The sequence below is a fragment of the Phallusia mammillata genome, chromosome 5 (assembly GCF_965637545.1).
Source record: "Phallusia mammillata chromosome 5, kaPhaMamm4.hap1.1, whole genome shotgun sequence".
In the NCBI taxonomy this organism is placed as follows: Eukaryota; Metazoa; Chordata; class Ascidiacea; order Phlebobranchia; family Ascidiidae; genus Phallusia; species Phallusia mammillata.
The window spans coordinates 26,062,707-26,076,200 of NC_137256.1; the positions used below are offsets into that span (position 1 = coordinate 26,062,707).

Consider the following 13,494-nt stretch of genomic DNA (forward strand, 5'->3'; position numbering starts at 1 on the left):
AGATGGACAACCGACTGGCAACTAGCTGCTTAAAGTCATCAGTCTATGGTTACCGCAGGTTCAGTAACAACAAGGAAGCGGTCTGTGACCACGGTTGGACGGTAAGTCGAACAATATGTAGAATAGCAACGTGGAATTACAACACTCGTATATTTCCTGCATGACAGGTTTTTCAACGACGATTTAACGGAAGTGTGAATTTTAACCGAAACTGGCAGGAATATAAAGATGGATTCGGAAACATGGAAGGAGAATTCTGGCTCGGTGAACAAATAATTTTGTTTAAACGCGTAAACTGAATTTGACCAAAACTTTAAACAACCCAGGTTTGGACAAAATAAACAGGATGACGAGAGGACAGAACTGCAAACTGAAAATAAGGATGACAGGTTTTGATGCAACAACGGCTGATGCACAGTACAGGTATGATTTCTATTAATAAAATATTATGCCATTATGGTGGCGCGGGTTCGAACCCCGTGAAAAAAACTAACGTGTAATTTATCTGTATTGAAGAAATAATGTTATGTTGAAAAATATCTCATCAAACTACATTTAATGCCGAGTGTCAGTGAAAATATCTGTGCTAAATTATCCAGTTTCGCCGCTTCTCCTGAGAGTGGGAAAACGCTGCTCCTCCTAATCGTCTAAAAGTGCCACACCTCCACTTGGTGAAAAAGAGAATCTTGCCTTATCAAAAAATACACATTGGTTAAAAACAGTGGTTCCCAACCTTTTTATGATGCGACCCTAGTACTTCCCATAATTTTATTTTGTGGTTTCTCGCGACCCATGGGCATGTTTTTTTACTAATTTGGTTGTATTTTTGTCTCTAAATCAGGAAAGCTTTTCGAAAATTACTGCGCCAGTTTTGAAAAATTCAAAATCAAACAAACACTGTTCGTTTTTTCGACAAAACATTTCTATTTAACCCGAAATTTAGAGCTGGCTCAAAGCATTATCAGCCAATATGACGTCACAAACCGAAATTTACCATTATTGCGCCAAGTTGTCTTGAAATTATTTTGGGACAGCAATTCAAAGCAGTTTGTTAGATCATAAACAAAATAATATTACGATTATGTGCAAACAATCGCCTTCTTTTGTTGAACAATAGGGCATTACTCGGTAGAGAAGAATTCTATGCATTAAACATCAAATTACACTACATTTACCAAATTAAATGATACAAATACTTCGCAGTTTGGGAAGCGCTATTTGGCCTATAGGAAGTGTGAAAGCGATACAAGTTCAAGGGAAAGCTCGTTACCGTTGTATTTAAAAAGTATAACCTGTCACCATGCATAGCCTCAATAAAGTGTCCCCTGTGGCAAATTAAATGCGTAACCTTGCCCTCGAGAAGCACAAACAATCGCCAGTAAACACAATGTATTCAAATATATACTTTATCTGCTTTTAAGATAAAGTTAGCTGAGTTTCACAGTTCTTGTAAGCTTATATATTCATACAATCAGTAATGTGGAAAATTTGAAATCGGCCCCGCTGAAGAACCCTGATTTAAAACCGGGGAAAAAAACGCTACGAAACGAAGTCAAAGAGTAGATCCTTTTATTGCCACAAAAAAGGCGACCCAACAGAATTTTCAGTCGACCCAACTTAGGGTCATAGGTTGGTTTAGAACAGGGCTACTCAAATGGCGGACCGCGGAAAAACTAACAAACGGCCATTGTTTGCGCATAATTTCCTTTGTGACATAATAAACTCAATTTTAAATCATTGCCAAAGTAATCTTACAAAACTAGATAAAATGTGTTTGTATGTAGTTGTGCCCATATACTTTCGCAAAGAGTAAATTAACGTTTAGTGTCTGATAAAAGCTGACATACAATCGGTTTGAACAAATGTGTTTATGTTGGACCGCGATTAGTTAAAACCAAAATTGGCTAAGACATGCTGCATTTTACAATTTGGAAGAAAAATTACATGTGAGTTTTTCCACATCCAGGAGCAACTGCGAAACGGTAAAGACATGGCGCATTTCGAACAAACAATTTTCAACTATTCTTTTGTTTTCACAACTTGAAATCGTTTTCTATTTCGCAAGCAAAAAATCAATGAGGCTTTGTAAAAGTCATCACTGAACCGACTGGCCTAAAACCGGACCCCACAAAATGCGGATGCTCTGCGCCAGGACACATAACAGCCTAAAGCAAGATTCACACCAGACGCGGTTGGCGGATAGCGACGCGTTTTTGCGTTCGACGGCAAGCGACGGGGTATTCACACCAGACAGCGACTTGCCGTAACGGCGTGATTTTCTCGGTTGAAACGGCTGACGGCAAAGTTAAATCGGATTTAACTTTTCCGTCAACCGCGCTAGACTGCTGGATGAAAAACTTGATATTCGGCGGGTGCTCGACTTGTTTATGATACATTTCTGCCTGATTTAGGTCTTTTTGTTTGTAGGTGGGTTGTTTTATTGTTATTTACCAGAAAAATAAGAATAGAGTCAATGAAGTACTGATAGTATTGGTACAAATTGTCTTGTTTTCATTGTTTTTTGGCTGTTTTTAGCAAATTAGTTTGAAATGGTTGTTTAATATTTTTGTAAACAGTTTAAAATTAAATACTGAACAAAAACATACTAAAATTTTCTTACCAGTGGTTTAAAGAACTTTTATTTACAGCTTTTTGTTGAGTCTTGGGCTGGTCATTTTTAATTTAACTGGTCATTTTTAATGAAATGATTTTGTAATTATGAAACCACGACTTTGCAAAAAGAAAAGTACAAGAGAGCTACTGCTGTTGAAATCTTAGCAGGATGGAAACACTATTCATATGAGCCTATGTGTAGGTGAATTTTGGTATAAGTTCCAAATGTATTGCTTCTTTAACAACTTTGATTTGTTGCAGAACTGTAGGAACTTTTCCTTATCTACATGTCAATGACCGATTCAGCAACTCCAGTGCACATGTTCAATAAACTTCATGGCAAGAAAAAAAATGTTGTATGTGGATTTCCAGGTTGGTATACTTGAATAAAAATGTAGTTTCTACTGATCAACTGTTGCATATATATTTCCATAGAGTTCCAGATATGAATTTGTGACATGTTTGTCAGACTACAGAAAGCAATTTCCCAATAAAAACCTCATTCAACACCACTGAGCAAATCGATGAAGCTGCAAACTTCAGAAAAGTATGTCACAAGCCAAAGAATAAAAGTTTTCTTCTTGCATTTGACAACATCTAGCATCATTGTGACTGTGCACCAATGTACAAGTTTATGTACATGTATCTTTTTACACAGAAGCTTTTTTGTATGTTGTTTTATGATTGTTTTCTTTGCGTTTCTGCAATCTTGTGTTTTCTAAAATGTGTTCTTTATGTTATTGCTATTATATTACCAACTTTGAAACATAAACTGTCTGTAAAACAGGGAAGTGTGTTTCAACAGCAATGACAGAAGTAAACTGAAACCAATGGTGCTGTTGCAATTGTTTTTGGAAACATTTTACCGTGGAATGGTGATCAATGTTATATTTTGTCACAAAATGAATTTGTAGCAACTTTCTTAAGACGCAGAAACACTAAATATGTCGAGCACATTGGCCTAGTTTTCTTTGCAACAAAATCGGCGACGGCAACCGCACTGCCGGTGTGAAGGGTCAACGTCGCGTCAAACGTTACGCGCAAAATCCGCCAACAACCGCCGGCGCTGACAGCGCTAGCCGCCACCGTCAACCGCGTCTGGTGTGCAGAGCCCTTAATGGGGTCATAAATGGAAATACCATAACGAACAGTTACGTGTATATTTTTACTGTTTCTATGACGACGCAGCAAAGTAATGGTGTAGTTCCCCAGTATAGCATTTTGATTCTCTCTTTTATTAAAAATACGGGCCAATCTAGATCTGACTAGTGTGCGAGTGGGGCCCATAAAATGTGTTGTACCAGGACATATTATTGCTCTCCAGTGACCTGCCTGAAATTTTTAAACAAACAATGAGCATCACATCTACTTTGTTAAAAATATCCAGCGCATTACAAAATTTCCAATCCACAACTTAAGATACATATGTGCTAGTAAACAATGAGCATCGTATCTACTTTGTTAAAAATTACTTTAGCGCATTACATACAACGCACAACTTCAGATACATATGAATAATGTGCGAAAATTTAAATGAGTTTAAACCAGGGAGTCGAACCGCTTGTTATAGGCTACGGGTTCACTGATTTTTTGGAGTTCGAGATCGGTTTGTGAACCGTTTCCATTAACTTAATTCTACCCATAATTCGTCATTTTTGAAACGCCCTGTAGCTCCTATCTTGCGTATTCTTCAGTACATTGTTTGAAATCAATAAATTTGTGGTGGCGATTACAAAAAGTAATACAGGCTGCATTTTAACCGCTCGAACCGGTTCGCGGGTTCGGATTCAGTTCCGGTTCGACTTCCTGGTTTAAACCTCGTTTTTTCACAAAAGGGAGAAAAAACATCCGCGTTAGGCAGAAAAACAAAAACTGAAGGAAATGTGTGTCCTTCAGAGAAGGGGACCCATAATAAATGGAAAAAAACACCAACAATGTGTTTTGTTTTCGCAGTTCGTTTGCAATCGACGATGAATCAGACAATTATCGTTTACATGTTTCTGGCTTCAGTGGAACGGCTGGTGACAGTTTGAAAGATCACAACGGAAAGCAATTCACCACCAAAGATCGGGATAATGATCCGTAAATACAATTTGTGTATATAAGTATAAAAATATTTCCGCATTGTCAAATGAATAGATTATATTGTTTCATTGTAAGTTTGTTTCATGACATCATATTGCAAGACAAAAACAATTGTGCAAAATCAATTGCACAGAAATCATATAAACTACAGGAAAAACACAATGATAAAATTGCAAAATTAAATTTTAACTTTTTAAATAAATAAAAAAAAACAGCAGATAAAGCGATTCAATCGTATTTTTATTTGTCGTGTCCAAAACCGTTTATTAAAAAAATCAAAAAATCAAGTGATTTAGTAGTTAGTGTGTGACGTCATAAAATCAATAAACCAGCTTGTGTGATGTCACAACTGATAAACTAATAGCGCTATTGGTTGAAACACACGATTAAATATTCCACTATGTGTTTGTGTAGTTTGTATCGAGGTTAAGTTTTATTGGAATATTACATTGTGACACAGGTGGGAAGGCAACTGTGCAGTTCTATGGGGCGGTGAAGGTGGATGGTGGTATAATAATATTTGTTCCAAATGTAAACTCAACGCTCAATGGGGAAGATCACGAGGTAGATACCGCAACATGATCTGGTATCACTGGAAAGGTTGGAATGAAGCGATTAAAGAATCAACGATGATGTTTAAATGCGAATAAAACCAACATTTCTCTTCCAAAGATGAAAATATGGACTTTTATTAATTTACCGTATCAGTGTAAATTATGTAAATACAATTACCCTGTTGAATTGTTTAAATCTTGCTAAATTAAAAATTCGCGCAATTCAATCTTTTAACCGTTAATAAATAGGAATTATAAAAACAAAGTAACTAAGTTTTTTTCTCCAAAATGTGATTCAACTGATTTTTGCGAATTAATTTGAATGTAAAACTATATGCAGATAAACCGTGGTATTATTACTAATAATTAAAGCACATGTAAAAATATTTGTGTTAAAAACATTAACTTGATTTTGTAAATACAATGCACGGCTTAATCAGCACTTGTTAAAATGTGTTTGGAGATTTCCATTTTAGATAGCAAGAACAGAATAAGCAGAAGTTAACGAACTTTATTTCAAAATTTCAACTTACTGCACACAAATGACGTAGCTCTGGGAAAGTTAGAAATTGCCATGGAAACCAAAGTTAAGCCACCAAGTGTTCGAAAATTGTAAAAAATGTCACCTTCAATCGGTTGCCCTGGTAACGGAGAAAAGTTGAGTCACGTTGTTGCCATGGTTACGAAAGTTGAATCCCACTTTATCACTTTTTTGTCAAGGAAACAAATGCAAAGCATCATTTGCTTCTCACACCGTTGCCATGGTAACTCCGTTTATTCCTGCCTTAGCAACAAAGTATGAAACGTTATTTCTAACTGGGTCGTAATGGCAACGGATGTGACACGTGTGGTGTGCTTGACTTCATAAACATCGGATTGCTTCGGATATCTTTGGAAAATATAAATAACCAAAACATTGTTTAAAATGTCAGTATTGGCATTGACACACAAATTAATTATATTGTCAAGAAAAAAGACCGAAATTGACAAACCATCTCATGTTTCCCTATTGCAGCGGTTCTCAAACGGGTCCCACGGCGGCCAAAGTGGGCCACGAGCTGTTTGTAGGTAAGGCACAAATGCGGGCTCAATAGAACAAGCAAAAAATACCTTTACGGCCTGCTCGATCGCTGGAATCTTTAGTTAGCAAATGCCGAATCCATTTCACTGCGTCGTCTGGCAGATTTTCATCTCCCTCAGGCCACTCGATGTCTGCAACGTGAAGAACAAATTGTAACAACAAAATGGCTGTTGAAATAATTATCACAAGTTAACAAATGAACAAAGAAGCATTACATCAATCATAGGCTGCTCACGTCATAATTCTACTGCAGGGGCGTCAAACTCAAACAACTTTGAGGCACAAAAATAAACTTTTAAGTAAGTTAAGGGTCGCTTTATCAAAACATTTGTTTTGACCTCGCCAATCCGGTCACGCACCATTGCGCACATGACATGTAAACGCAACGGCTTTTTGGCCCATCAAGTAGGCTAGGCCCAACTTTAGTACTAGTCTATTCACGGACATGTAAACGTAGTAATTGTCTGGTGACTAAATACAGGGGTGCATGACAATGGTAGAAGTCCACATTAATATTATTTGCTACAAAAGGCAAAGCCACCTGATTGAAATAAACTTATACATGGAAATTGTATCTTGCATTCTTTATAGTATTTAAGAATATATATTGTTATGTTGCTTACAAGCCAAGAAAAAAGAGATTTGAATGGGATTTGTTCAGTTTTGTGGTTAAAGGCATTAAGTAAAATAAAAAAACAAAGGCACATATTGTTCCTACATCTTGACTTATCACCTATCACAAAATGAGAAAATCCTACTTCAGAACAAAAAAGGTCATAGATGTTTTGTTTCTTCTAAATCTGTCAATGTCTATTGTAACTTTGATTTTATTCTCTTAATTATCCACTCCACTCTTCTAGCAAACTATCAAGGCATCAATGTAGCTGCACAACCTAAACATTGCAATAATAGACTATAAAAAAATAATAGACTTGTCACCATTTGAATACTGCATATATATATTATTGACCATTTTTCCGTAATAGTTATTGGTTTTTGCAAAATGTGTGACGGGTTGGAGCAATTTAAAAAACAAATAATATTGAAACAAGGTTTCAGCATTTTCATGCACATCTGCATTTTGCCACCAAACCCATCAAAACCACCAAAGACTTTTTTACACTTGCATTGTAGCTTGGTGTTTGTTTATGTAAACATGGTAGTAATAGACAACTTTATGCAGCTACTATATGTTTAAGCACCTTAACTGTTATAAAGGGATAGTGGGGGTAACTAGTGAGGGATTTGGTGAAACACAACAAGAAATAATAATTATAATCCACAACTGCTGAATGTACAAAGTGTCTACAGTTTATCAAATTCAGAAGCCGTTTAAAAATTTGGTTAATTTCTGGAAGCAGGTTTGCTCTGCTGAAATCTAGTGGTAACAGACACAAATGTGTAGATACTGCATGACAGACACTTGTTAAAATCTTTTGTATATATTGGTTAAGTAAGTTGTATACATAATTTATGTGTTCAACATTTAAAATACCTTTTGAGCCTGCGCGATCGCTGGAATCTTTCATTAGCAAATGTTGAATCAATTTTATGGCGTCATCTGGCAGAATTGCATCTCCTTCAGGCCACTCGATGTCTGCAATGTGAAAAACAAATATAAAACAAAATGACTGGTGAAATAATTTTGACAATTTCAACAAAACAATTAACCAAAAGACTTTTAACCAGTCACAAGCTGGTGATGTCACAAGCTGGTGATGTCACAATCATGACGTGTTCTTTCAACCAAGCAAAGAATGAATCAAGTGCAGTTGCATGCCAAAGCAGGTTTGAATTTGTTGTTGTGCGACTACTCAGCCGCGCCAATAGAAAGTTGAATCACAAGCACCGTTGCCTGCCTCGTATGCTGCACATGTCAGCTTCATAGTAGGGGATCGCCAGTTTGACCTTCAGCCAGCAACTACAAATATATTCGTTACTTTGGTCAGCCATATAGCATTTATGCCAACCAGCAATGCAGTATTGTACAAATCACAGGTGTGAAAAACAAAGACATGAATGACTTTCTGCAGGCAAACCATTGAGTCTGTGTAGCTCATATGGTGATTTACCCAGGTTATACACAAACCTGATTGAAGCCAATTTGGCGAAACGTCACCCCGCAAAACTGTGCACTTTGTCAAAGCAATCAGAGTCTTCAAACTTACAGAGTCTGTCTGTTTATCTGCTGGGGTCGCTTGTTGTGCAGCAGGACTTCCAGGCGGCGAACCAACCACTTCATCCATCTTGAAAATCTACACAAATGTAAATAAATCCGACTCAACACATTTATGAACATTAACAAAATATCTGGTGTTAGCTACTGGATTTATCAAATTATCGGCAGCAAAAGATTTCTAAATTGTGTCTCTAAATACTTGCTTTCGCTGAGTCATCTTATGTTTTATCGCTTGATGACAAATGTAGTTGTGCATGACAATGCTGGAATTCATTTATAACTTTACATGGAAATTGCATCTTGCATACTTGGTAGTAATTTAAGATACATATGTCTCATATCCAGCCAGTATGAATCTCATATCAAAATCTCAAAAATGAAGATAATTTGCGGACCGGCAAAATATTTACGCGGACCTGCAGTTGGGAACCACTGGTCCAGAATACTGAAGCATGTAGCAACCACATGAATTGCCATATACAGGACAAGAATCAATATTTTATGACATGTTTGCAACAACATGCTTAAGTCCTAACACTAATGTGTTTGTGTGTTGCAAATACATTTACTAACACAGATCACTATATCTTTATCTCAGTTTTGATGGAAGCTGTCATTTCTCAAAACATTTTACTCTTACTTGCCTTATTACCTATCACACACAAATGAGAAAATCCTACCTCAGCAAAAACCAGTCCATAGATGTTTTGTTTCTTCTGAATTTGTCAATTGGGTTGTAACATTGACTTTGTTGTTTGTAATTATTCTCTTCATGATCTACTCCACTCTTTTCCAGCAAAGCATCAAAGGATCGAAGTAGATGGACAACCTAAGCATTGCAATAAATATATATAATAATACCTTTTTATCAATCTATTGCATGAATCAAGTGTACATAAACAGGTGTAAAAGATGTGGCCTTTTCATACCACTGATGATGGCAAGAGCATTCAGAAATGTTTAATTAAAAAAGTATGTCGCTTTTTAACTCTATTTGTGCAATTGTTATCCTTATTAAAAGTGTTTCACAAGATACTTGTTTTTGCTGAGTCATCTTATGTTTTATAGCTAAAATAACACAACAAATGCCTGGGCTTCAAAAGTAGAGTTCCAGGCTTAGAAAGTGATAATTAAACCTTATTCTAAATAATCCTCCTATTTGCAAACTAAAGGGTACAAATGCCATGAAATTGCAGTCTACAATAGACTGGGCCATGCGCCAAACGCAAACATCAACCCTTGGTCAGTGCACAGACGAAAATACATTATCAGGCATAAAGTGGGCTGGTCTTGGCTAAAGCAACAAAAAGTATGAAATTAGCTGGAAATTATTTGACTAAAAATGTAGTTTATGATTGTCTCATTTTTCAGGCTTTTTGCTTCAACTTTAAACCAAAATAAGTAAATATTAGAGTTTTTCTCAATGAATGCTAGTTTGAAATCTATAATCCTAATGTAATGAAACAGAATATATGTATATCTGACACATCCATAAACCATAACCCATAATATAGCAAGTGAAAAAATATGTAAAAAATTCCTACCTAAAACAGAATCAGTCGAGTCCATCCTGATGACTTTTCTCCCATAAATTCTGTATGTGTTTGATAACCAAGCCGACCATCAGAGTAACAAAACAGTTGTAACAAACATTCACATCTCTCCATCAGTTTTAGCAACACATCCCTCCAATGGTAGTTTCAGTTTCGATCAAATTCTAAAATTAAACATAATTAAAGATAACTTTACTGTGTGTTATAAAACACCAAAATAAATTCCAATACAGTGTTTTTTAACTTTGTTGAGCTTGCAGACCGATAACATTTTTCACCAAGTTTTGCAGGCCGGTGATTTTATAAAATCTAAACAAACCTCTTTGGTTTCATTGTTACTAATTTCTCTCATGTATAATAGAAAATATTCTTTCTTAAACTTATCAAAAACCTAAAGTACCAGCAGTTAAGAAACATTATCTCATGAAGCCTTATAACCGTTATGTTCTACATCCCTGAAAATAATTAATCCATATTAACCTTTTTTGCAGTCCGACTTGTTTATTATTGTTATTTTGGTAACATCCACTGACTCTCAGCTACCTCCATGGCACCAGAAGAACATGGTGATAAAGAAACTGATATTTCGTATTGACAAGTGATATAACATTCAGGTGAAGGTAATACAAATGAGTCAGGGATGCCAAAAGTTGGGCAGTGATCCAAGAACCGACCAAATTAGGAAGTTGATCACCTGTTAAACAACGTAACTTATTAATAGTGTTGTGGTTTTACATAGAAAAGAAGACATTATTAGAGAAGAAGCAAATATTACAACATTTTTTCCACAAAAAGTAAATCAAATCATAAATTTAATATGACAGGTATTAATATAAGAGTTAAAGTTGTTTGTTACAAGCTTGCTACAAAGCCAGGATAATTTTAAACCTTTCAATTCAACTGATTACCTATAAGTGAAAGTTGCACAAAAAGTTGCAGTACAGCAGCTGGTCCCTAGAGCATCTTTTAAAATTTGTATACTGGCGATTGTGATATAATGACCAATATATTGATACATTTGCTCTTGTGGCTTTTGGCTTCTTAAGTTAAGATTTCAGGGGATCAAAAATGTACATATTACATGCTTGGGAGATATAGAAACCTAGCGGCTAGACTGTTTGTATGCATGTTGTTTAAAAGCAATCCACAGTCTTAATATATAACAATGTAAATAGTGATGTGAAAAACTGCTAGAAGCAAGTGGTGAAGTTAAGTCTATGGATGAAATTACACACCATTCTGTACTTTTATGCACCAGTGAATTGGATATTATGGAATAAATATCATTTCCTTAAAACTGTAATTTACAAACATTGGCACACTGGTGGCCATTGTTGAAATAGGGACCTGTGATGTGGGCATATATAGTTAAAAGGTTGTGGACTCCTGTTCTATCAACATACCTGCACATGTAGGAGAAACATTGTGCTGTTGCAATTCCAGGGATATACTGCATGAATTGCATTAAGCAAACATTCCGTCGATAAACCTGTGTAAAAGAAAAATATGAACGTGTGAATAAGTGACATAGATTTTACAAATGTTTGTGTGGTAAGGAGTGGAATATAGCAATAAATTCTGCCTCTGCTCTCATAGACCAACATTATATGTAATATCTGCCACTAAATATATGCAACATCTTTCATTGTGATACAAAACAACCAAAAACCTTGCAACTCTATTCCAACACGAAAATAGCCCAGTGGCATGTGTGTTCATGCATTAAGCAGCGTCCAATTGACAAAAACCAACCAATCGCTCCTATGGGAATTGACTGTCTGGAAGCCCAGGCGCTTTAACACATATTAAGAGCTGTAAAGATAACTTATAGGCTGATTGGGCCAAAATTTAAAACAGCAAACTAAAATGCTCTTTAAACAATAACAACCTTACTTCAAATTTTTTCGAGCAAAGATTTTTTCACTTAAACCCCTGTTCTGTCACAATTAACAATTTGATAAGTCAATACAAAAAGATGCAACAGCTCCAAGTGCAGCAAGTTGCAAGTAAAGTATGTGTTTACGTATTAACAATATTGTTGATACCAAGCTAGGAAACCATCAGCAGTTTCAACACTGAAGTCCACAGTCCCTTACCTAAAGCTTAAAATCATTACAGCATCCTTTTAATATCAGACTGTGGTGCACATCATGTTATATATAGCTGAACACCCTTTATTCCAAGTAACAAATGCAATTGTTTTTGTACAATTCTAAAACAGTGTGTGTCCATTACTGTAGGGAACCAATAAAGCAAAATCTTTGGATTTTTAACAGTTATGAATACTAATGAATGATTTGCGAAAAAATGTTGGTATTTAACCTATTTGACATTTATGTGCAAAAGGGTGTTTAACATAAAATGTATGTGAACTATAATAAATTCTTGTGGCTACCGTGAAAAGTAAGAATTAATCCCAACAGGTTAAATAACTTTCATCTCTTTCGCTTGTGTTTGATATTTCATGCGTCATCAGATATAAAATATCTGTTACAAATCGTTTTGCAAACACATACCAGAAATTTAGATCAGGCGTGTGCAACCTGTGGGCCATTGATAAAAGGTTGTGCAACCCACAGAGAAGCTTGGATTTCAAATGTACTAGCAAACAAGTCCAATTGTTATATATTTTTGAGTAGATTAATGTGCCTTTTGGGGATAAAATCGAAAGCAAAATTTAGTTGTAGTTAACTCAATATAGATATTTTCGGTATGCAACAAAGTAAAATCACCTTGTGATATATAAAGGTGCGGCTCACCACTTAAAATTGGTAATTGTATTTGATCCCACAGTGACTAAGGTTGCATACCCCAAGTTTACATCATTGCATACAATATGTTTTTTGAAAATAAAAATGACTTAAAAAATTACCCTTAAAATGGAGTGTGGACAATTTTGACCCACTTGGTCAACACAGTTTAAGTACAGAAAAATAAACATATCCTTTTTCCATAGGCTAAAAACTAACATGGTAAATTGGTTACCTCAAAACAGCGTCAGAAGGTTGAGATGTCTTCACATAAGTAATAAATCCATGTGTGAGCAGAGACATTTGACTTAATCCACGATTTATCGCACATAGTAGAGTTGTTGCAATATATATTAGGATCAGTTCAAACTAACCTATTTTTTGTTCAATGGGTTGCTGTAGAAAAAAACAAAATAAGTAACAATTATTTAATACAAACAAAAAAGGTAAATAAATAATTTTGTTTCACATCATTTTTTGCTGTTTACTTGGCCCATGTTTTGATAATTCTTCGACTTTCATAAAAGTCAACTTTTCAGTAAAAATTAAGGCTCTAATGTGCCTCAATCTTTTTCATTATCCAACTACCGGTATTGCAAATGTATCTCATGTTTAGACAAGTCACGAATGAGGTAAAACAATATCACAGTAACAAAAGCGAACTGTTTTCGGATGTGCT

General features: G+C 35.5%; 1 protein-coding gene and 1 long non-coding RNA gene across 5 annotated transcripts in view; one reads left to right on the plus strand and one right to left on the minus strand.

The window, feature by feature from the left end:
• Positions 1-2,167: 2,167 nt before the first annotated feature.
• Positions 2,168-3,725, plus strand: LOC145228755 (uncharacterized). Of its 2 annotated transcripts, none has more exons than XR_013860266.1 (3): positions 2,168-2,815; positions 2,875-2,985; positions 3,049-3,725. It is a non-coding gene; the product is annotated as an uncharacterized LOC145228755 (long non-coding RNA). The 2 variants fall into 2 exon arrangements; XR_013860265.1 differs by having other exon boundaries at positions 2,168-2,811.
• A 1,191-nt stretch (positions 3,726-4,916) lies between these two features.
• LOC145228650 (uncharacterized) overlaps positions 4,917-13,494 on the minus strand; it is a 41,292-nt gene continuing 32,714 nt past the window's right edge. The window contains exons 1-10 of one of the 3 annotated variants that reach the window (XM_080093869.1): positions 13,051-13,207; positions 11,469-11,554; positions 10,546-10,759; positions 10,057-10,229; positions 9,193-9,341; positions 8,423-8,588; positions 7,829-8,254; positions 6,363-6,464; positions 5,786-5,893; positions 4,917-5,290 (exon numbers count right to left, since the gene is read on the minus strand). In XM_080093869.1, the coding sequence (XP_079949995.1) occupies positions 5,256-5,290; positions 5,786-5,893; positions 6,363-6,464; positions 7,829-7,862 (279 nt within the window). In that variant the 5' untranslated portion in view covers positions 7,863-8,254; positions 8,423-8,588; positions 9,193-9,341; ... (2 more) ...; positions 11,469-11,554; positions 13,051-13,207 and the 3' untranslated portion in view covers positions 4,917-5,255. Of the gene's footprint in view, positions 5,291-5,785; positions 5,894-6,362; positions 6,465-7,828; positions 8,255-8,422; positions 8,589-9,192; positions 9,342-10,056; positions 10,230-10,545; positions 10,760-11,468; positions 11,555-12,161; positions 12,870-13,050; positions 13,208-13,494 lie in introns of those variants that run through there. The other 2 variants (XM_080093871.1, XM_080093864.1) reach the window with 2 other exon arrangements.